The sequence below is a fragment of the Pteropus medius genome, unplaced genomic scaffold (genome assembly GCF_902729225.1).
Source record: "Pteropus medius unplaced genomic scaffold, Ma_sr-lr_union100, whole genome shotgun sequence".
Classification (NCBI taxonomy): Eukaryota; Metazoa; Chordata; class Mammalia; order Chiroptera; family Pteropodidae; genus Pteropus; species Pteropus medius.
In genome coordinates, this window is record NW_024352787.1 from 1912014 (window position 1) to 1937618 (window position 25605).

A 25605-nucleotide genomic window follows, 5' to 3' on the forward strand; every position below is an offset into this window, starting at 1 on the left:
CAAGGTTGTCCACTATTGCCACTGTTATTCAATATAACATTGGAAGTCATAGCATGTGCAGTCAGACAAGAGAAAGATATAAAAGGCATCCAAATAGGAAATGAAGTCACATTATCACTGTAGATGACATGATTCTTTATATAGAAAACCCTAAAGACTCCACAAGAACACTACTAGAAACAATAAGCAAATACAGTAAAGTTTCTGGATACAAAATCAATGTTCAAAAATCTACAGCGTTCCTATACTCTAATAATGAAGCGTCAGAAAAAGAAGTGGAAAAAATTCTTTTTACAATTGCAACAAAAAGAATAAAATACCTAGGAATAAATTTAATGAAACATGTGAAGGACCTATATAATGAAAACTACAAGACCCTATTAAAAGGAATTGAAGAAGATACAAAGAAATGGAAAGATATTCTGCATCCTTGGATTGGAAAAATCAACATAGTTTACATGACCATATTACTTAAAGCATTATACAGATTTAATGCAGTCCCCATCAAAATCCATCCGCATTTTTTAAAGAAATAGAACAAAAAACCATCAGATTTGTTTTGAATCACAAAAGACCCCAAATTGCCAAAGCCATCCTGAGAAAAAAGAACAAGGCTGGAGGCATCAATCTGCCCTACTTCAAATTATGCTACAAAGTGACAATAATCAAAACAGCATGATATTAGCAGCAAAACAGACACATGGACCAGTGGAACAGAATCGAGAGTCCAGAAGTCAACCCATATTTATATGGGCAAATAATTTTTGACAGAAAAAAGCCAAAAACATACAGTGAAGAAAGGAAAGCCTCTTCAATAAATGGTGCTAGGAAAACTGGAAAGCCACATGCAAAAGAATGAAACTAGACTGTTGTCTATCACCACACACCAAAATTAACTCAAAATGGATTAAGGACCTGAATATAAGACCTGAAACAATAAAACGCATAGAAGAAAACATAGGAACTAACCTGAAGGACCTTGGACTTAAAGAGGATTTTATGAATTTGACCTCAAAAGCAAGGGAAGTAAAAGCTAAAATAAATGAATGGGACTACATCAAACTAAAAAGCTTCTACTCAGCAAAAGAAATCGTCAGCAAAGTAGAGAGAAAACCATCTGAATGAGAAAATATATTTGCAAGCAACACCTCTTATAAGGGCCTAATATCCAAAATATACAAAGAACTCATATGACTCAATAACAAAAAAACAAAGGATCCAATCAAAAAATGGATGGACACTTCTCCCTAGAGGACGTACAGATGGCCAACAAATATATGAAAAGATGCTCAACATCGCTATCTATTAGGGAAATACAAATCAAAAACCACAATGAGATACCATCTCACACCTGTTAGAATAGCTATAATCAACAGGACAAGTAATAACAAATGTTGGAGAGGATGCGGAGAAAAAGTAACCCTTATACACTGCTGGTGGCACTGCAAATTGGTACAGCCACTATGGAAAACAGTATCGAGGTTCCTAAAAATACTAAGAATTGATCTGCCATATGACCCAGCAATCCCTTTACTGGGTATTTTTACCCCAAAGACTTGAAGACCCATATCCGAAAAGATATTTGCACACCAATGTTCATAGCACCATTGTTCACAGTGGTCAGAACATGGAAGCAACCGAAGTGTCTTACGATAGATGATTGGCTAAAGAAGCTGTGGTACATATATACAATGGAATATTAGCCATAGAAGAGATGAAATACTGCCATTTGCGATGTGTATGGACCTTGAGATAAGCGTACTAAGCAAATAAACCAGACAGAAAAAGTTGAAAATCACATGATATCACTTATATGTGTGATATAAACCTAAAAGCAACAAATGAACAGGACAAACAGACTTAGGGACATGGACAATGGACTAGTGGTTACCAGAGGGTAGCGGGTAGGAGAGGTAGACGGGACAAAGGGGGTCAAATATAGAGAGAGAGGGGGAGAGTGAAGTGGGTAAAGGGAATCAAATAAATGGTAGCTGAAGGAAACTGGACTTTGGGTGGAAAACACAGAATAGAATATACAGATGCCATATAATGTACACCTGAAATTATATAATTGTATTAACCAATGTTACCCCAATAAACTTAATTTAAAAATACATGCTAATTCTTTTGGTAGTAAATTTGCTACTACAATTTAAAAATACAAACATAAAACTATCAAATATGTTTGGTATTGCAATTTAGAAGAGAGAATAAATATCTTAGTATAAGCATTAAGCATAATGTCACTGATAACCACAGAGACTGAGAAAAGTACAGACCTGTTGGGTAATCTTTGGAAGGTAGGAACATAGAAACCAAAGTATCAAATACATTTCTTATTGGCCAGGAGAACTGGACTAGTAGAGCTAACTGTGTGTCTAAGGGTAATACTAGAATGCTAAACAGTCACAGATAATATAAAGGAAGTAGGATTAGGAAGTAGCATGTTAACAATTGCAGTGTATGGGAATTTAGTAAGAGGGAGGACTTAGACATTGTTTTGTATGTCTTATACCTGCTTAGATCATGTCAGTTCTGTGATGATGAACCACCAGCTTAGGTAAAAAGGGATTTTATTGGCGAATATGTATGGCAGTGAAATAATATGAAAAGCAAAAGAGGTGAAGATAGGAATCATATGAAATTAAATGAGTCAATAGTGGAGGAAGTACTAATACAAGCACAAGAAAAATGGAAGAACAACAACAAAAAAAGTAAGTATGTTTGAAAAAGGAGAAAAATACATTGAGAATAATCATTATTGTGGAAGGAGTACACAGTAACACTAAGTTGAATAACCAGCAACAACTTGCATGTATTGAGGGCTTATCATATGCTGTGTATTAGTCTAAGTGCTTGTCTTGATTCCACACTACTACCCTGTAAGCATAGATTTTATATATGAGGAACTGGAGCCATGAATGATTAGGTAACTTGTGGAGCTGAGCTTTAAGTACAAGCATTCTGTTGATGACAATAATACATAGAAAACACAGGATTCCACCACAATTTGGTAGATTTGGTAGAAGTAAGGCAGCTTCAGTTGCTCCTTATGCTAAACTCATCTACTTGGAGTTATTCATTAAGCTGATATAATTTGCAGTATTATCTGCAGAGAATGACCTTATCACACTAATCCAAAAGAAACTACTACTATAATTAAACTGTGGACAGAATAATGTAGGATTTTTTTTAAATCATACAACTGAAATTAAAGTGGTTACTGATCAATTAATGAGGCGATAATTAAACAGAAACTAGTCAGCCTGGCTGATTGTAGATCAGTACCTAAAATTTGTTTTTGTAGTTCACAGCCTTTGAGATATATTTAATTACATTTATCACACATGCATATTTAATATAATCTTTTGTGACAGATTAACAGATCTTCACCATTATCATGTCTAATTCCTCTTGATGTTTTTGTCATCATTACTTATATATTTGGGACAGAAAAGATTGTTTCCAAGGTGATAGTAATAAAGAAGAAATTTATGAAAAATAGTTGTCTCCTTTGTTTTTAGAAAACAAGCATCTCATTTCCCTCTGAAAGGGCATTATAGGTATCATAACTATATTTGGAATAATAATGTATTTTAATAAATAGAGCAGGATAAAGAATACCTTTGCTTTTTGTGTTATATTAAGATACAAAGCAGTTCCTATTATAATGTTAATAATTGTTATAATAGAATAAAAATGTTATTTTTGTCATGTTTTACCTCAGAGAGAAATGTTGAAGCAAGTAACTTAGCAAAATTATTACATTTGAAGAACAGGAAAATTATGTGCTGCTTATTGTCAACCTGTTCACTTAGAATTTTTTAAAAAGCACATTTGTATTGCGCATATGTAGCAGCAGCTTATGTAGAATCAGTTAACTAAAATAATGTTAAATGGCGGTAGTATCCCAATTTGATTAACTACATTTTATTGGGAAGTGTGGATCTTCTCTATTTGATACACAATTTAATCATATTTTAGCAGTAGTCGAGATGCGATCCAAAATAAATAAACAGCTTTATTTCTAGAACAGTCTTCTTTCAAGGTACAAATATACAGTGAGTGTCTACTACATACAAGTACTGTATCTTTGTATTTAGATTACATTTGTTAACTTTTTCTTTTCACAAGCCGACTTAAAGGAAGTACTCTGAGGAGAACTGCAAGATAATTGCATCTATAACTTACATAACTTATATGACTCTTTAATTTCTTATATATGAAATAGGAGGAGGAGAGGTTTGGGTTTAGGTATATTATGTCTAGGATCCTTTCCAGCCTAATAGTCAAATCAGATATACTGTAGATATTTTCCACTTTTTGTGCAGAGTGTGGTTATTTTTAAGATATACTCTGATAGCCTATTACAGGGGCAAGAACTAGTTATTCCTTTCTGAGAATTATATCTTAATCAACAAATCTTTTTTATCCTTCATATTTTCAGAAATAGAAGCAAAGTCTTTTTTAAAAAAGTGGAATACCTTGATTTTTAGATTTAATTCTGTATAATGCTAATCTTAACATTTGATGGCAAAAAGAATTTAGAATTTGCCTATAACAAAAAGAACTTACATGGTAAATCAGAAACACAGCCTTAATCTTCCCTAATTTATATTATTTTTGGAAATGCTTTTTGGCAAATATTTTGTTTTGTAAGTTTTACATTCCTAATGTTGAAAAAAATTGAGTAGCAGGTGCCTACTGCCATAGGAGCTGTAATATTTTAACTGTGTCATGAGGTATCTCTGAGGAAGTGCTTTTTTTGTTTTTTAATGGTAAAGGATGTAAGTAATCTCTCTCAAATGTCAAATTAACTTAGGGTGTGTACTTTCTTTTTCCCTTATGATTACGTAGATAGGAAAATTGAATGTTCCAAACAACTCATGGAAAATGTTCCACATTAACATTATTTGTACCGTAAATGCAGTTAAATGCTTTTAATGGAATACAAAGTCACAGGTAGATAATTAAATGTGAGAAAATGCTTTCTTGAAATAGGAAAGAAATTATGTCTTTGAACTGTTATTTTAAACATCATAAGTGGTATTATTATGAATAATTTTCAAATAAACTGATTTCTTTGATTAAGCTGGGGGAAGTTATCAGAAAATAAAGTGTATTAAGATGAATTTCATAAATTTCATTCAACCGAACCTTGCTCTGATTAATTCAAACTTATAATGTCAATACTTTAGAATATAATCCTAAATTATTATAGGGTGGTAGGACATATGCAACTTATTAAAAGATGCACTATTACATGTCTTTTTGGGATTTACACTTTTCAAATGCAGGTAGGACCTCCACTTGGTTGTTCTCACATTGTCTTTACTTTCTCTTTGTACCTGATTTTGTAAATGATTAGATTTATGGTTACAAAAGATTGTTCTGCCTATAGTGAGGAGAACCAATTGTAGTTACGGAAGAATATGTGTGGACTAGTCTACTGCAGTAGTCCAGGTGAGACAATGACAAGTTTGGGCTAAGGTGGTAGTGGTGAAGATGGAGAGAGGTCGGGCTATCCGAAAGCCTCTTCAATCATCCGTTACTCCTAAATCCACTTTCTGTGCTTTTCAATATAATCTATTTCCTCTCAACTGTTTCCACTGTTCCCTCAGTATCTCTTTTGTCATCAATAGACTCCCCTGTATTCTTAGCCTTTTCTCTGGATGTTCCGTCACTTGTCTTCACAGAAACCCAGTGTTAGTTTTTCTCTCACACTTCAGAGAAAAGAGGTGAGATTGCTTTTCTCCTGTCATTCTAGTAAAACCCTTCTTCTTGTAAAACCCTTCTTTGGAGCTCATATCATCAGTCCACATCACTACCTTCCCTTCCTCTTGGCATCCTTAAGGTTCCCTCCTACATCTAAAGGCTAGCAACCAGTTCATGGTCTCTCTGCCTGAATACATTAGTCCTTATATTTTCTGTCCATCCATGGACCCCATTCCTGTTTTTTCATGCTTTATTCAGCTTAGAGTGCCTGGCCTGTAATTACAGTCATTCACTTACAAATACCTTTAACTTCTTGAACTCCTTCATTCTTCCTTCAGTCCTAAACTCAGATGAACTTAGCCTCCCACTTTCTTCATGCCTACATCACAAAAAGTAGCTGAGCATTGCTGGAGAAAATCACATAGTAAGGATGGATTCATATCATTACATGGGCATGATGTCCCACTGCAGCTGAGCATCTAACACTGTAGCACTTTTGCTGGTTTCTGATAGGCTCACTCTTCTCCCCTGTCCTCAGTGACTATTTCATACCTTGACTGCTGTGTTCACACTTCCCACTTTTTACTTCCTCAGTTTATATTATTCCTGAATACCCAGTTTCTCTCCACTACCAATAGTCTACACCTGGTCACCATAATTTTTATTTTTGTTTCATCTAATCTGTTCTCCAAACTGTAGCCAGGAAGCTGGTGATGTCACTCTCCAGATGGAATCCTTTAGTGTTTCCCATTGCTCTCCACTCTCAGGGCACCGTGTTCTGTTCTGTGTTCTGTATACCTGTTTCAAATAAGCTAAGCTGTTTCTTGCCTCAGGGACTTTTTTACATGACATGCCCTCTGGAATATTCCCTCTGGGTATTCCCACTTACCCACCTACCACTACCACATTAATTCCTACTTATTTTTCACATCTCAGCTTAAAGATCACTTCCACAGAGAGGTCTTCCTTCCTGTTGAGAAGTAAAGAATAATGAGGATTAAGAAGATAATATAAAAATTGCTGAAGATTTATGATCTTTCAAAATACACTTTTAGCAGATTGTAGAAGGTTAAAGGGAAAGCTATGTGGTAAAAAGTAGGTAGAGAGCAATTGTTCTAGAACCTGTAAGAGGAAGGTGAGAAATAGTTTGGTATTGGAGAGCATAGTGGCTCAACTGCACCTGCAGTGAAAATATGGGAGTTCTGTACATGCTTGAAAATGGGAAGCAGCTAGTATGCGAAATATCAGTAAAGGAAAGGAGATGGTTGATGATGCCAGAAAATAAGAGAACATGTCTCATGCCTTTAATTTCAGTGAAAAGAGGAAGTCATCTGCTAAGAATGTGGGTCAGCAGTATATGATAATTAATGTAAATTTGGTGCACTTGAATCCTAGGTCTATTTAAACTGAAGACAAATTATTTACATTTGGGTTAGCATTTTTAAACAGATGTTATGTCTTTGGATTGTTTTTTAAAATAATCTAAAATGTTCTAGTGTTTTCATAGTGCTAGAACATTTCCACAATATCGTTTGCTTGAAAGGTATGAAATTTTATTTGAGTTCCAGAATGTTATGTCATTTGTCGTTTTACTCTTGGTCTATTTTTGTTTTTACCCCCACACTAATTTTACTTAATTTGTTAGCTTTTATTGTTAAAGGAAAGATCTTAAAAACTTCTAACTCCAAGCAGGTGCTTGGGCAAAACAAAAAATTTTCTAATATTGGAATTTGACATCAGAAATTAACTTCTAAATATAGCTTGAATAAAAGGGCTTTGCATTCAAAACCATAGAATGTTAGACCTAGAAGAGGTCGTCAGTATAGCTGGTTGAGGTCTATCATTTTCAGATGAGAAAGAGATGGTCTGAAATATATGGGTGCTGTAAATGAAAACAATAAATCTATGACCAGAGAAATTGAAATGAGTATTGCTCTGTAACCAAAATGAAGTTGTTTTTTTTTTATTGTTTATTAGGGTAACATTGGTTAATACAATTACATAATTTCAGGTGTACATTATAATTTGACATCTGTATATTCTATTGTATGTTTACCACCCAAAGTCCAGTTTCCTTCAGCTACCATATATATGATCCCCTTTACCCACTTCACCCTCCCCATATCTCCCTATATTTAACCCTCTTTACCCCATGTACCTCCTTCCTCCTTCCCCACCCCACTAGTAACCACTAGTCTATAGTCTATGTCCATGAGTCTCTGTTCGTCCTGCTCATTTGTTGCTTTTAGGTTTATATCCCACATATAAGTGATATCATGTGATTTTCAACCTTTTCTGTCTGGCTTATTTTGCTTAGCACGCTTATCTCGAGGTCCATCCATGTTGTCGAAACTGGCAGTATTTCATTTCTTCTTATGGCTGAATAATATTCCATTGTATATATGTACCACAGCTTCTTTAGCCAATCATCTATTGTAGGACACTTTGGTTGCTTTCGTGTCCTGGCCACTGTGAATAATGGTGCTATGAACATCAGTGTGCAAATATCTTTTCGGATATGGGTTTTCAAGTCTTTGGGGTAAATATCCAGTAGAGGGATTGCTGGATCATGTGGTAGATCAATTCTTAGTTTTTTTAGGAACCTCCATACTGTTTTCCATAGTGGCGGTACCAACTTGCAGTCACACCACCAGTGTATGAGAGTTTCTTTTTCTCCGCATCCTCTCCAACACCGAAATGAAGTTTTAAAAGAACAGCTACCGTTTATTGTATGCCTGTTGGTGAAAGGTCTAATGTAGGTATAGCATGACCACATGCTATAATGAAAGAGGAAATTAGTATTTATACTTCTCCTCACTTTTAAATTTTTAAAAATATGTAACATACGTATACAGGACCAAATTTAAAAAGTATGAATAGGTTTGCATTGCATAGCGAGTCTCCCTTCCATCTTTCTCTCTTAGCCCCTCTACTCCTCTTATACATTTGCCCAGAGATACTCAATGCATTTAAAAACACACTTCCAGGGGTTTTTTTTCCTTAACAAATGATAGCATACTGTATATAGTATTTTGTATTTTCTTGGGGACAGTTTCATCAGCATGTATAGAGATGCCTCATTTTTAAAGAAGGGGCTTTTGTACATGCTACAAGGTATATTTATTTGATTATTTGGTATATTTATGAGATTATTTGATATATACGTTAATGTTATCTTAGCTGGGTATAAAATGGGGGGGGCAACAATTTTTTTTAAGTACTTAGATTGTATCTCTTTGTGGTCATCTGTTATCATTGTTGCTCTTGAGAAATTAGGCTGACCTGAGGTTTTTCCTTGCTTGTGCATGATTTCCTATTTTTGCATAAATACCCATATAATCCTTTCTTCTTAAAGGTCCATAAACATCATTATTCTAAAAATTAAAGGTTTTATTTATTTTGAAAGGTCGTACCCTATCTTTGAATTTACATTTATTCTTTTTTTTTCTTTTTAAACTTTTTTGAAGAAGATTTTGCATATTCTTTGGATCCCATTTCTCCCTATCTATTGTCTCTATAAATTGCTTTTATATTGTTAGTCTTTTCTGTTTTGTTTTATATGATTTCTTCATGCCCTTCTCTTTCTTTTTAGCAACATTTTTTTTTCTTTCTATTTTTGGTTGTTTCTTAATGTGGCTTTTATCTCTATAATGTTATTTTTCTGTTCACTTTTTTTGAGTTCTACCAGCCTGATTTTCATTTCCTTCTGTTGTTGTATAATCTCTTCTTTGAACCTTTGTTTTTCTTATTTGAGCTCATTTTTTTTAAGAGGGGTCACATTTCCTATGGTTGTCTTTGAGACTTTGCAGAATTATTTATCTGAACTCTTCCTGTGTTTCCTTGAGTAGTTCTTGTGTTATATACTCTTAATTTACCTTTTTCTCTTTATAAAAATATTTTTTGCAATTTGTATGCAAAGGTCCAGTACTGGTTATTTTCTGCTTATTATTTATGTTGCAGTAGGATAAGTGGTTGGATATAAGCATGGGCAGCCTGTAGCTTTTTCTTGTTAGACTTTTTACCTGAATACCCTCTTACAAATCTGTTATTTTCTTTATCTTGGATTTCATTTTTCATTTGTTTTTGGCATTGAAAAGAGCGTGTTTTTTTTTTATGTCAATTTCTCTATGTTGTAATAATGAAATGCCACTTCCACTCTACATCTGTTGCTTCAGTCACCCTTGGCTCAAGAATTAGGTGTAAACAATATATACGGCATAGTAACAAGAATTCTTCAGTCTGTTTCTACCTTTCTATGGTATTAAAATGTAGTTCAAAGAAACATTCTCTACCTCTCTTATGGTTTATACTTACATCTAGATTGCACTTATCTAATGATAGTGTCAATAGAATCATTACATCTGCTGTTCAAAATTATGTGTGGGGTTTTTTTTGTTTGTTTGTTTTTTAGAAATCTGTTTATTACTTGAGGCCCGAGAAGGCATGTAATGGCTTTCAGAATGTTCTTTTCTCTCATGTAAAATTTGCAGATATGTGTCTTAGTTTATGATTTGGAGCTATGATAGCTTCCTTGCTTCAGTTACCTAGTGAAGTTACAAAATTATACTCATTATTTATCAGTGTACAAGAAAATGTAGTTTATTGTCTGTCATATGTAATCCTCCTCATTAGTAAAGGGCATAGGGGGAAAAAAGCTTGATAATAAACAGGATCTTGGGTTCTTTTGATTTGATTTAAACAGTGTCTTTCGGGTATCATAGTGTTTCAGGTTTCTTTCCTTTACTCCAGCTTCCACCAGGTGTGGACTCTGGTTGCACATAAATGGAGCCTTTGGGGAGGTGGTCAGACTCCCCTCTTAACTATAAAGGAAAGGAGGAGAAATCAGACCCACACTGTCCTTACAAGGCTTTGTTGCAAGGGCCTGGACCAGTGACTCTCGTGTAATAATTCATCCTGTTTGTCATTGAAGGGGCTTCTGCTACCCATAGTCCTGGTTACTATTTGCCTGCAGTCATGGACTCCCTGTACTATGTGATCTTTGTCCTGATTCAGACCTTCTCTAGTCATCTTACTAGGACAGGTAGAAACTTCTGGATTTTTACCATGATGTACTTGTATCTAGCCTCTTCCTCCATCAGTGCTGTACTTTTGCTCCCACACCACTTTAGAATGCCATGAAACCAAGGACTGGGCTTTACTAGAAGCCTGCAGCTTTTCCTCACCTATGTTCCAGAAGTAGCCCTCCAGCCCAGATATTTTAAGGGTATTTGATACCTGTCATAATGCTTTCACCCACCACTCTACAGTGTCACCCCCCATCTGTTCCCAAAGGTCCACACAGAAAAGGAAATAGGGAGGACTCTGATCTCTGATTGCCATCTTCCTGTTAGCTTTCTTTCATGTAATCCACAGGGACTTGAAAGGGCCTATTTTAATTTTTACATTTCTGTCTAGAGAGAACTTTCCTTCTGTCTTTCTTGCCAAGTTAACATTTATATCCACTCATCCAATAGCAGAGGATACAGGAAGAGAAATCAATTTTCAGGAAGGAAAAATAAAGGTAGTTTAAAAATACTCTTTTTGAGGAGGTAGATTTTTTCCATATGTTTTTATTTTTATAAAGTCAGATTTATTGAGATATATAAAATTTACTCTTTTTAGTTAACTAGAGTTTTGACGTACATACATACATAGATCTCTCTCTCTCTCTCTCGATAACCATCACCTCTCAATCCTCACATTCATTCCCACCCCTCCTTCCTCTTCCACCCCACCCCCGACTCGAGGCAACCAATAATTTACTTTGTCTCCATAGATTTTTCTCTTCTGGACATTTCATATAAATGGAACTGTATAAGATGTGGCCTTCTGTCTCTGGCTTCTTTCAGTTAGTATGTTTTCAAGGTTCACCTATGTTGTAGCAGATTTCATTATTTTTTATTGCCCAATAATATTCTATTGTATGAATGTATCACATTTTGTTTAAGCATTCTATTTTAGAATTTCACATGATTTAAATAGATTAGGTTTTTTCCTTAACTCCCCTTCATGTCCTAAAGATGGCAATAACAGAAAAATGCGTTAGTACTGATGTAATCAAACTACAGCTTTCTTCTCAGATCTGTATCATGTAATGTTTTAATAGTAAGTAATATATGAGATAGTGTGAGTATCTGACTTTATTTTTAAAACTCATTTAAGGGTAGAGTAGTAAAACCATTAGAGACAGAAGAATAGAGAAAATATTTGGGAACTGCCATGGCAGGTATATTGGCAGAGACTTTCATATGTTAATTTATTTTATTTTTATAGCACCCTCTCATATATTTTTTACTATATTATAATTTGGAAATCGAAGCTCAAAGACGGTAAACACTATCTTAGTAGAGAACTCGAACTTAGTAAGACATCTATATCAAGTGAGACTATAAAGTCCGTGTGATTCCAAAGTCATTGTTTTTTCTTCCCAGTAATAGAATTGTACTGTATATACAGGGCAGCCTCTTAACCCAGAAACGCAAGCGAGTGCATAATATATGTCCTACTGATATTTCATTACACAGCCAATAATAGCATATCTTTGTTTACAGACTTTGTGATCATACTATAGAGGAAATACACACACAAAATACCTATTCAAGCATGTACATCAATACGTGTATGTACTCACATATTCTAAACAGTGTAAGTTTTTGTGTCTTTTAATGAGTGAGTGCAAACTTAAATACCTATTTGTTAGGTTATTTACTGTAGACCTAAAGTAGTAATATTTTTTTAACTTCTCATGTTAGAGAGTTAGGGAATGACAGTGAAAAGGAAGAAATTACGAATAGTACTTTTTATTTTAAATTAGCTGTGATTTCTTTTTCTTTCAATTACTATTATATTATTTGGAAATTAAAAATTTTTTCTTAAGACAATCTGCTTTAAAAGATTATGGGTTTTTATATCTTCATGAATGGTAACTTGATGAAATTAGTCATTTATTATCGACAAAAATGTGACAGAACTTTGTAAAGTTCAAAATGGACTTTCAATACTTAACTCCAAACAGTTTTGCCTAATTAAAGCTTCTGTTTAATGAAGATAACAATGCATAGTCCTTCATTAAAATTAACACAGAAAAGTTCTTTCTTGGTCCTTGGAGAGGATATTATATGCAGGCCCTGTTGTGTGGGTTGCAAAATGTCACTGAAATTTATATGCATTACTTGTCTAATTGCAGTAAATGTAGCATGTCCAGATAGGTTTAGAGTTAGAAGGCTGTTTGTTACTTACTGGAAATGACTTGAAACCTGAGTACCTAGAGGCAGCTGTGCCCAAGTCCTTTACCTCTCCCCAGAGATGGCTAAGAAGACTCTTGTTGGACCCTGTCTTTCATGGCGGTAGCAGTAAACATGACAGGTTGTTTAGGAGCCATCTGTTTAAAATGGCTGCTGCTTTGTATGCAGCAATGAACTTGAGATCAGTTTTCTGTCTTCATGGTAACAGTCTTATTTGGTGTCACAACAGGTGGAAGTTGATGGGTCAAAACTAAATGTGACCAGCACGTGGAACCTAGCTTCACCCTTATTATCTGTCAACGTTGATGGCACTCAGAGGACAATACAGGTAAATGTTCTGCTGATTTACTTAGAGGACTCCATTAAGTCCAAAATCCTTACCAGTACTTGTGTGGTTAAAACTTACAGATATGATGGGGAAAAGCTGCATTTTATCCATGTCATACATTTTATTTATAGTTGAAAACATTTTTTTCTTATTGTAGAGAATCTTGTTAAGTCTTATTCTGAGGAATCAATTTTTTTTCCAGGCAATTCAGGAAAGTTAGTGTATTATATTTTGTTATAAATAAAGCATTCTGCATGCTTTTCTAAAAATGTTAAATTATTAGTTTTATTTTAGTTGTAAAGTATGGCTGACTTTGTTACCTTCCTTTTCTGCATACTTGAAATTGTATAATATGAACTATTCAGAAAAATGAGCTATTCAGGTTGACTTGCCATAGCACATTGATGCCTCTTAAAAACTGAATAATCTTAATTTATTACCCCCCCAATATAAAATTTCTTGCATTGAGGAGATACCTTGAAATCCAGAGGTGGTTGACTCTTCTTTGTAATCAGTGACTTCCATTTTAAAGTAGAAAGTTATGAAAAGGGATTCTGCCAAAATTCCTTCACCTCACTTCATAATTGAGGTTTACAGCTCCAGGAAAAACCGAACAAAACATGGTAGACCATGTGGCTGTCACATGCAAATAAAAATCATAAACCTTCCATAGCAGTAAATCTTATTTTTTTCTTTTTTTTTAATGAAAATGTTTTTATATTCCCGTAACTTGGTTTTACATGAAAAACCGAGTTTTAAAACCTAAAGAAATCAAGAGAATCACAGAGAGAAACTACTCTATACCAGAATCATATGTACCTCTATTAGAGACTGCAGCAGAGGATTCCAGAATCCCCTAGTTAATATTTGATGACTAATTTCTCAGCCAAGTTCAACTGATATATTACCTATATGGTTCTAAGAAACAAACTCTCAATAATGAGCCCTATATTTTCACTTTGGTTTTGTGACTTGTCCCAATATTTTCTTCTCTCATATTTTCTTTCCTATTCTAAGTATGAGGTTAAACACTTGAGACCCTTGAAAAAATATCACTGCATAATGTCACATTACTAGATCTCAGTTATTATGTCTAAAAAAAAAAATGGTTTTGTTATACTTATTTATGTTCAACAGAATATACTCTGCACTGAATGTGCTGTGTTTTGGTCAGCAGGACATAGTATAACCTCTCAGTAGTAAGTAGAGATAGGAAGTCCTACTGTCCAGATCTTTGTCTCATGATATTTTCGTCATCCTTCTCACTGACTATGTAGATAGGTGTCTTAATGGTACTTTTACATGTAGAGTTTCTAGCTAAATTAACACTGGTTTTGTATTTAGAATACTCCCCCAAAATATTTTCCTAAGCATGGGGATAAGGTTTAGTCAATTCTATTTCATTCTTGTTTGCTTAAAAAAAAAAAAAAAAGTTAATGTGAAATATATGACCCCAAGGCAGATTCCTTGACTCTTTGGAGGTGGTCATTGCTTTCACTTGTGTTCTCTCACTGGAAGGAAATAACCTCAGAGAGATCAATGGTATACTGAAGAAAACAAAGTCATTTACCTGAAAATGAGGTGAGGAAAGTTGTTCTTTATCAGAACAGATAAATTTTATTTACTTTTTATGGGTATTAGCATTCACCGTTGACTCTTTTTATCTCTAAAAATAACGTGGTTCCCATGAAATTAATAACAATTATCATAAGAGTAAATAATACACAGTGCTTACTCATATATTAACTCATTTCATCTTCACAAAAACTGTATGAAGTAGGTACCATTATTTATACTTTTGTAAATGAGGCAACTGAAGCTCAGAGAAAGTCAAGTGACTTGCTCAAGGTCACATAACTAATTGGGGGGAGGGTTAGAGCCAGGATTTAAATCTAAGCAGTCTCGCTAAAGGTCTGCGCTGTTAAGCATTACACAGTACTGAGTTAAGCTAAGTGGCTTCCCTGTGATTACAAAGGTAGGAAGAAGCTGAGCAGAAATTTGAACTCTGGCAGTGTGACCCCAGACTGTATGCTTCTAACCACTATGCTGTATAGTACTTTTCAGTTTTCCCATAAAGTTCTTCAAATAATTTACCTCTCATTTGTGCTTTAAACCAATGATACTCAAACTTTAGTGTGCTTCAGAATCAACTAAAAGATGTTAAACCTCAGATTGTTGAATCGACTGGCAGAGTTTACTCCGATTTCATTGGTCTGTCCTAGGTGTGAATTTCTAATAAGTTCCTAGGTAATGCTGATGCTGCTGGTCCAGGGTCCACAGTTTGAGAACCATTGCTTTAAACCTTTGCAATCAGAGAATAAGCTATGGTACGATGAGCAAAAGTGAGATTAAGTAGCAGCCAAGTCATTTGAAGCCTGGTTAATTATATAGACTCTGCTTTATCCTTAGGCCATTGGGGCCCATGGAAGAGTTTTAAATAAGGAAATGATGATATGAACAGACTTAGAGTTTAGAAAGACCTCTTTTTTGTTGTTGTTGTTGTTGCATTGTGGATTAAAGAAGGAGATTGGAGGCAGAGAGAGAACTTAAGAGTTTATTAGAGAAACATACGGGAAATCATTTTGTCTGGAAAATATTAGCAGCAGTCAGAATAAAGAACATTGTATGATGAAGAGATTTGAAAAAATGACAGGAGAAAGGACTGATATCTTCACAATGTTTTTTGTTGATTTCTATTACTCCTGTCCTTAAGCATGGGCAGAACTTCAAGGTTCATTCCTATCTCCTTTTTTCTCTATGCTGACTTCTTGGGCTCCATTGCCCAAGAATTTCATTCAGCTCAATACCTCCAAGCAAATAGCAATGAAACTACTACTGTGTATTTGGATTTCTCTTGTACTTGTTTATGGTAAATTCAGAGAAGAACTATGGGATGGATATTACTACAGCTATTTTTCAAGTGATTTTACAATAATAACTGCTGTTCTTTTTTTTTTCCTTAGATTTTCATAACTACATTTAAACTTGTTATTATTAAATGTTTTCTATATACAGAGTAATATGAATGACTCTTACAAAAGCCAAAGACTAACACAACGAACCTGTTTACTCACCATCTAGATTAAAAAAAGAACCATTACCAATACTATTGACTTTTCTCTGTGACCCCTTGGTTAGAGACTCTCCCTTCCTGCCCCCGAGGCCACCACCACCCTGATATTTGAATTTATCCCTTTCTTTTTTTTAGGTATATTTACATATACAGTAAAACTGTAAACAATATATTATTTAACTATTTGTGTTTTTGAACTTGATGTAAATGGCACCAGACTATCTATGGTGACTCCTTTTTCCTCCAGTATTATGTTTGTGAATTTGGTCCAAGTTGGTGTATGTAGCTTTTGTTTATTTATTTCTATGCTATATATTTTTAAGTCATATTAATATACAATTTATTTTTCTCCCCTAAGTACACATTTGCGTTATTTATTTTGTTATCACAAATATTGCTTATATGATCATTCTTCTACATGTTTCCTTTTGAAATAAGAGTTCCTCCAAAGACTATGCCAGTAGAGTGGCTGGGTTGTAGGGGCAATGCATCCTTAAACCTACATAGTAACATCAAATGATTTTCCCTATGTGGCTAGACCAATTTACGTGCATACCAATAGTGAGGATGATGATATTAATAATATGAATAATAAGCCAACCTTATTGTATACTTACTATATCAGGTACTGATTCTTTTAAGTACTTCTTTGTATTAATTTATTTAATCTTCACAGCAATCCAATAAAAGATATACTGATGTGTTTTTTTTTTAAATTTTGCACTTGGGGAAACTGAGGCTTATAGTGGATAAATTGCTTGCCCAAGGCATTCTTCTAGTAAATGGAAGAGCCAGAATTTGAACCTAGGAATCTGTGCCCTTAAAAAATCTGTTTCACATCCTGGTGAACCACTGATATCCAGACTATTTAAATTTTTCCTGCCTGGTAGGTTTGAATGGTATCTCTGAGATTTTAATGTCTATTTCCCTGATTAGTAATGGCAGTGAGCATTTTAAAATGTATTTATTGACACTCTTCTTTCCTCTTCTGCAAAATGCCTGTTCATGGCTTTTGCCTATTTTAAAAAAGTAGATTTTTTTCTTATTGTTTCATATGTTTTTCATATTTTTGTGGATCATGACCCTTTGTTATATGTGTTACACAAAACCTCCCAATTTGTAGCTCGTATTTTTGTCTTTTTAAGATATACAAGTGACATTTTAAATCAGAGATTTAATATCAGAATTTTCAATCGTTTTCTCTATGGTTTGTGTATTTCGTATTGGATCGAACAGTCCTCTTCTACTCCCAAGCTCTTAAAGATATTTGCCTATATTTTCTTCTAAACCTTTTAAATTGTGCTTTTTCACATTTAAATCCTTAATGCCCCTGGAATTGTTTTTTGTGTGTGGTATGAATTAAGATCCAGTTTTACTTTTTAAAATAAAACCAATTGTGCAAGCACTATTTATAGTTATGTTTTTCTCCCCTTTACTAGCCTGCCATTCTCTTGTCTTTTGAACCCCAAAAGTCTTTAAGAGGCTATTGTTTCTCTGAAGTATTTCTCAATTAATTGTAAATAAAAAAGTGAACCCCCTTAATATGAAACTCTGGTCACTATATTTGCTTTCATAAGCTCTCTGCCAGTCCCTTTCATTTTTCATTTATCTCTAGGGAATCCTTAGCTACTTAAAAACAGTGTGTGTTTGCATCTGTGATTTGCAGGCCAAGGATGTCAAATGATATTTGAGATACACCTTAGGAAAGCGTGTTCATGAAATGGGAGGTGGATTGGGAAGCATTCACGTAGAAAAGTAATGCTAGCTAAGCATGGGAGAATAGATTGGAGGAGCCAAGTTATGAATGGAAGGTTAAAGAGTCTATGCTTTTCAACGGAGCTATTGAAATGTTTTTGCAGAGGAAAGTAATGTTCATCAAAAAGCTGTTGTGGAAGGTTAATGTGTCTTCATAATTGAAGAGGAATAAGAGATTGTAGGAAGTGGGGAAGGAGTTCATTTAGAAGATAATCTTTTTACTTCTCTCATGAGGTTACAGATCCTAAACTAGGGTGCTGGCAGTGTACAGGGAGGAGGGAATTGGGTTTTAGAGAAGTTGTTGATGAGAACTTGAAACAACTTGTTGAATGCTCTATGCATACAGTGTGTACCAAAGTCCTAAATCCAAACACTGGTCCCCCGCTTTGACTGTTTTTCTTAATATAAGTTTTTTTGGCCTTGCCTGTCATCGTTAGGTGGGTATCCTTTTAAAGGCTAGGTTTTGAAAGTGAACCTTGCATTCTGTGCTGTGACAAACCAAGCCACCAATTATCTACCAATTTCTAAAAGCAGGATAAAATGATAGAAATTCAGATTTCTATGCTAATTTGAGACTAACTCTGCTGTTCTTTTGTTAGATTTTTTTTCCCCTTCAACACTATTTTGTAACCTTAACAGAATTTTTTAAATTGTGTAAAATATACATAAATTATAAATTATAAAATATAAAATTGACCATTTTAACCATTTTTAGATGTATAGTTCAGTGGCATTAAGCACATTCAGATTGTTGTACAACCATCACCACTATCCATCTCTAGAACTTTTTCATCCTTCCAAACTGAAACTCTTTTCATTAAACAATAACCTTCGATTTCCCATCCCTCGAGACCCTGGCATCCACCATTCTACTTCCTGTCTCAATGAATTCGACTACTCTAAACAAGTCACATAAGTGGAATCATATATTATTTCTTTTGTGGCTGGCTTATTTCACTTAGCACAATGTCTTTAAGGTTTATCCATGTTATAACATGTATCATTTCCTTTTTCTTAAGGCTGAATAATATTCCTTTACATGTATATATCACAATTTGTTTATCTCTTCATCTGTCAATGACTATTTGGGTTGTTTCTACCTTATGGCTGTCATGAATAATGCTGTTATTAACATGAGTGTACGAATGTCTTTGAGTCCCTGGTTTTTAGTTCTTTGGGGTATATACCCCGAAGCGGAATTGCTGGATCATGTAGTAATTCTAGTAAATTTTTGAGGAACCACCATACTATTTTCCCCAGCAGCTGCACCATTTTACATTCTCACCAGTGATGCACAAGGATTCCACTTTCTCCATATTTTCACCAACACTTGTTATTTTATGTTTGTTGTTTTGATAATAGCTATCACAATGGGCATGAAGTGGTATCTCATTTGGAACAGGATTTATTTCAGTAGTTATTGAAAAAGCGTTCAGAGTACTTCCCAATATTTGCCTTTCCTTTACCCGTTTTATAGTATAGCCAATTCACTGCATAAATGGAACTTTTTAGTGTAAATAGGAGCAACTTTCTTACAACTCTTCTTTAAAACCCATTCTCTCAAGTTATTTTTCCTTCCCTGCATAAAATCATGTACAATTCTCACAGTCTATGCAGTCGCTACCAGGTAATAAGCAAGCAGCATTCTATTTTGAAGAGGGTGTGTTTAAAATCTAGTTCATTGTAATGTCAAAACTGGTAAAAACTAGTAAAACTAGACTGCAAAATTTTTGTAGGAAAGATAGAGTGTTGCTTTCTTCTTTCTTGCTTTATATTCTGTCCCACTTCTTACCTGCTATCTGAGGTCTCTCCAAAGTTGCAGTATGGTGTAAGGATGAGAGGTGCATAGCCGGAAGAACTAGGTTGACCTGGGTGGATGTAATCTGGTATTTGTTCTTTTTTAGCATGGCAAATGTCCAAAGCTGGCTGATGTCTTCTAGGATACTTAACGTAGATTTGGGAGAATTCCTCATGTGCAGAACTCTTAATTCCTGTTCTGTCTTTTCCAGTTAGTGGCCTTCAGCATCCTGATTCTCATCCCTTTAGATGTTCCTGTTGGGCAGGGTCTCTCATAATGACCCAGCATCTCTGCTGCATGATCCACGTCTGAGCCACAAGAAATAGTTGTAAATCCTTGTCTCACTAAATTCTTTTTGCTCTGTCACCAAGAGGATTGCTTATATTCTCTATGTGTCCCTCAAAATCCAGGAGCTGTATGGAAAACTAGGTGATTCTCACAAAATCTCTCTCAGTTAGCTTAAAGTGTTCAACCTCAAATTCTTAATTCAGCCTCTTCTAATTAATTTTTAATTTCTTTCATAGTCTCTTGTGGCGGGAGATGGGCGGTTCCTTAGCATGTCCTACGAGGTAGCCTAGTTAGCATCTTACTTAAGGATAAGTGGGTATTTAGCAGTTATTTAGTTTTATTGTTGAATCCCTATGACTACATAAAAAGTAGCATTTAGCATCTTTAATGGAATACTTGAGGAGTAAGCACATAGTTTTGCTTTAGGAATGTGTTCCCATCCAATCAGATTACATTGTCTATTCACTTTCCTGGTTTTCATTGGTTAACTTCATGAGCTTAATGTTATCCATTAATTTCTTTAATAACAAATTGTATTTTGACAAGTACCATCATTTGAATAACAAATTTTATAGGTTACTAACTTCCTTTAATTGATCAAAATTACCTGTTTCAGTTTTGATTTGATTTTGAATTCCCACTGCCTTGCTGAGTTCCTGGCACCTGTAGAAGCTCAATAACTGGATGAGTGGATGGATAGATGGATGAATGGATGGATGGATGGAAGGATGGATGAATGAATGAATGGTTAGTCATCTTGCATTTTATAATTTAACATGTAAATCTCTTACCTTCATTTTAAGATTGAGATTTTATTTCTACTCTTTCATCAAATTAAGCTATGTTCTTAAGATAACCTCCTTAGCCATTTCATCAATTCTCTTTCATTGCTGATCTTTCCAGTATTTGCAAAGTCCATACTCTATTAGATAACATGGTTGGTTGATCTCTGCAGATACAGAATCACCACAGTTTCTGTGAGAGCAAAGAGAAACGAGGGATCCCAAAGGTCTGCCCACTGAAGTATCAGAAGTACCTTGCTTATCAAGCATGTTCTTTCCCGTTGAGTGAATGTCTTTCCTACTTGCCTTCATTTGCTCTGGGTTGCACCTGAGCTGTTTAAGGTTAACAGTAATAGGTATTGATAGGTATAGAAAAAGGTCTACCTCAGGCTATTCTTAATTTCCTCTTTCTAAGAGATTTGTGCACAAATTGTGCTCTCCCTCACCCAGTTTCACTAATTATTCGGTGCTCAGTTAAGTCTATTTCCCATAACACTTTACTCCAATATAGCCACCTAACTGCTTTCAGTCTTCCTCTTTTGACTTCAAGAAAGTCATTTTCTTTGTCAAAAATTCTATTCAGTTAATAACTTTAAATAGAGCTAGTTATACATCTATCTGAAAGGAGGAGAACTGAGGATATGAACTTTGAAAACTCTTGAAGATACTTAAAAGTCTTCTTTAGAATTTTCGTGTTCCTAATCTAGTACTTCAACCAATAATTGAATCAAGTTTTTCTCAAATATCATTATTCAAGGAAAATAAAATGATAGAATTTCATATTTTTAAAAATGTTGGTTACATATTAGCATTTTCCTACAATTTCATTGCAAATGTAAGAGTCTGTCAGTAATGATACTTATTAAGTAGGTCTTAATGGTATATTTTGAGAAACTAAAAATCATTTTTCAGTCTTTTATGGGAAGATATATTCTGATTTTTAAATTACCAATTTTAAAAGTTGTGGAATAAAACAGCATTTCCAATAGAAATCTAATATGAGCCATATATGCAGTTTTAAGTTTCTTAGTAGGCACATTCAGAAAGAACAAGTGAAATTCATTTTACTAATCCATTTTATTTAACCCAATTTATCCAAAACATTAGCTTTTCTGCATAAAACAATATTAAAAAAGTATTAATGGGATACCAGAAATGACACATACACCTGACATATATATATAACAGCATAACTTAAGTAATGGAACAATTTAAAGCAAAGTGTAGTTTCTACCAAAATAAATTATGTTTAACAGGAAAATATTTTACACTGCTTCTGTATTTAAATTTAAATTAATAAAATTAAATAAAATTGAAATTTTAGTTTCTCAATCACATTTGTAACATTTCAAGTTCTCAGTAGTCATATGTGACTAGTGGTTACTTGGTTACAAACAAAACCTTTTATAAATCAGGGTGTTTATAGAAGAAAAATACAAATATTGTTTTTTTTAGTGCTCCCCCATGTGTTTACCACAGTTTTTGTTCTTATTATTTAAAATTAGAAATAGTAAATTAAATTCATTTTTAAATAGAATTTCTCATCTAGTTGACATGCTTTTAAATTTAGAAGCTTAATAAAAATTAGAACTATTTTTTAAAAAAATGGAATGATTTCCTTCCTGCCTGTAGCATATAATTAAAGTGCTATAACAAAAGATTTTCTGTGTTCTACATTTGTTGAGCTCACTGCTCTCTTCATACACCCTAGCATCTTCATAGTGTGGGACTTTTTTTTATATTATTATGACTATACTATATTCCTGTGAAGTAATTTTTTTCTACCCTTGAAAGAGGTTCTTCAATTTTACTTTAAACAACTCAAATAGTTTTCCATTTCTTACAGTGTAATTTGTCTGCTGGGATTTAATATATTGCTTCTTGTTAGCATTTTACATACTAGATTTTCATTTGCGTAGTCATGTTGTTTGAACATTTGCAAACAGAGCTGTCTAACTGCTATTGGGCTGTGTCTTTGTGTGGCATGATTTCTCCTATCCACCTGCTCACAGCAGGTTGTCTACAGGCCTGAAGAGTAGCTAAATACTTTTGAAAATATCTTGAGATCCTGCTAAGGTCTAACAATTTCTGCATTTGTGTGCTGTGAAGCTATTCACGGTGTACCTTTAAAGGCTGTTTTCTTTTTATTTCTCATATTCTTGTTTAAATATTTTCAAGAGAAGATAAATTTATTATAAATAACAGTACAAAGCTGATTACAGCACTATTGCATTCTACATTGAATAGATCATTGACATTCAACTAAGTGGAACTAATTTTTATGTTAAAGCAGACAAATTTGGAATAGTGTCACAAGAATCTCATGTTATTTACTACAGAATACCAGATTAAATGGATTCCTTCTGAATTGATTGCAGTGTTAAATAGATTATGTAACATGATAACTTAAAATGCTCAGTGGGTCTATGTAATGTAGAATATTATACAAGCACATGAATACAATTGAAGAGATGTTATTGTGTTTGCAGATTATAAAACCGATATATTTGCAAATGCTTGTGCACACGATTTAAATGTATTTTTAAAATTAACCTTAATTTTCTGTTTTTGAAGAAAAGGAATTAATTTTTACAACGCTTGAGAAAGAGAGGTTAAAAATAAGGTTATTTTTTTTTAGCTTTTTAGATTAAAATAATGCCTTCAATCTCTGAGAGCTAATTTTAATCCTAATAATTATGTATAGATGCTAAATAAATATTTAATAATATTTTAATTAGAAAATTAAATGAAATGGCTTATGTTTTTGCTTATACTTTGCCCATATATAAAAAAGTAGATTTGGAATTAATCATCTTATGTTTTTAGTTCCGTGGAGTTTTTTTAGATGTTCCTCCCCTCCCCCACCCCTTCGAAATAGTTAGCTGGTATTTTGTACCATATGCATGTGATTACTCTAGAGTCATGAAATGTAATATAAAACCATCTATTTAGGATGTATAGGATACATAAATATATAACTTAGATAAGTAGAGGTTGGTATTTTTTTCTAAAGAAGTAGGAAATGAAAGAGTAATTATTAACCATCTTTTTCACATTCCTGAAAACATCAATTACAGTTACACATCTTAGAAACAAGCCCACCAGTAGAACAGAAATAACTCCTTTTACTATGTTTCAAAAAATTTAATCACAACTTAATAGCTGAGATGTATTTGCAACTATAATTTAAAATATTAATTTTGATACAAGTTGACCTGCTTTTGCAATGTAGTCCTAGCAGTTTTCTTGTCTCTAGTGGCATATGTTTTATGATTTGGAGTTGCTTTTAAATTTTTAATATAACAGGAAAATGTCTTTCTGAGTCCCTCTTCACCCCTACACATACTTTTTTTCTCCTTTACTATCTGTCAACAAGAAAATGATATTTTAGTAGCTGCCAGAAGAAGAGAATTTTGAATAGTACAAACAGTGATTGTAGTAAACATGGAAAATAATACAAGCAGCTGCGCTGGAGACCGATAAGACAAATCCCACAGTAATGGCCTTTAAAACATATTATCAAGTTGGAAATCAGTGAGGGGAAAGAGAAAACTATTACTATTTCTTCCTCTTACTGTTCAGTGAGATTACTTTTTAAAGGTGAAATTGCCTTTGATTTTATTATCTTACAAAGATATTTTTAGAACATTTGATTTTTTTTGTGAATGTTTTTTTCTTGAGTAAGCAACTTTGCTAACATGTTAAAATCATTTTGTTAACAAAGTGTTAAATATTCATTAAAGAAAAAAAAGTATATTTTGTAAATGTTGGAGCAGACCATGAAAATAAAAAGGAAATTTTTATCTAGCTGTGAAGTGCCACTTTAAATAGAAAAAGAGGTAAAATATTTGGAGAAAATATTTTAATAAGGATGGAATATATTTCATGAAAATAAAACTTAATTTTTATTTTATTTTTTTACTTTCTGCTATTAGTTTATCAACCAGTTCATATTTGTTTTGGCATGCCTCAGACTCATTGTAGGCATTGAATACTTTGTTCTTTGTAGATTCTAAAACCTAATCGTCTTAATCTTAGACTGTGGGAAAAGTATGTATTTCTGTTTTCTGTATAGAAGTAAATTCCAGTTTTGAATTTTATTTTCTGATTTTCGATTACATCAATCCTTATTGCTGACATAGGTTAGGTTTGGGATCTTTTTTTCCTCGTCTTTCTAGTATACATATTGTGGTAGTGTGGTGAGAGAAAAAAGGCTGATGGTCATTACGTATGTAATCATAAGCTGCTTTAAACTGAATGAAAAGTTAAAGGGAACTTATTAGGACTTCTATGATCTACATATTCGTTGATATAATTTAATTGTTTTTAATATGAAAATACGTTTTAAAACCTATTGCCATTTTACATATTGCAAAATTACTTCTGTTTCCCTGGTAATCAGTCTGACCCTTGTAAGGTAAGGAAAAAGGAACTATTATATTTTTTTTACATAAAAGATAATGTCAAATATGACCTAGGCAGTATTCTAGACTTCGGTGATACAGTAGTTATCAAGACTTACATTTCAGCTGGGGGATGTAGATAACAAACATGTAAACACATTAAAAAAAAAGGTGCTTTAGGTACTAAGAAGGTTGATGAAGACTATAAAACAGGATAAT

At 33.6% G+C, this 25605-nt stretch overlaps 1 protein-coding gene across 5 annotated transcripts in view; it reads left to right on the forward strand.

The window, feature by feature from the left end:
* The window catches only part of PCCA (propionyl-CoA carboxylase subunit alpha), a 338552-nt gene that overhangs the window by 243331 nt on the left and 69616 nt on the right, over window positions 1–25605 (forward strand). For 4 of the 5 annotated variants that reach the window (XM_039849219.1, XM_039849218.1, XM_039849217.1 and 1 more), the window contains one exon: window positions 13189–13287. The exons of the other annotated variant lie outside the window; for it this stretch is intronic. In XM_039849219.1, coding sequence (XP_039705153.1) covers window positions 13189–13287 — 99 coding nt within the window. The remainder of the gene's footprint in view (window positions 1–13188; window positions 13288–25605) is intronic. 5 annotated transcript variants of the gene reach the window in all.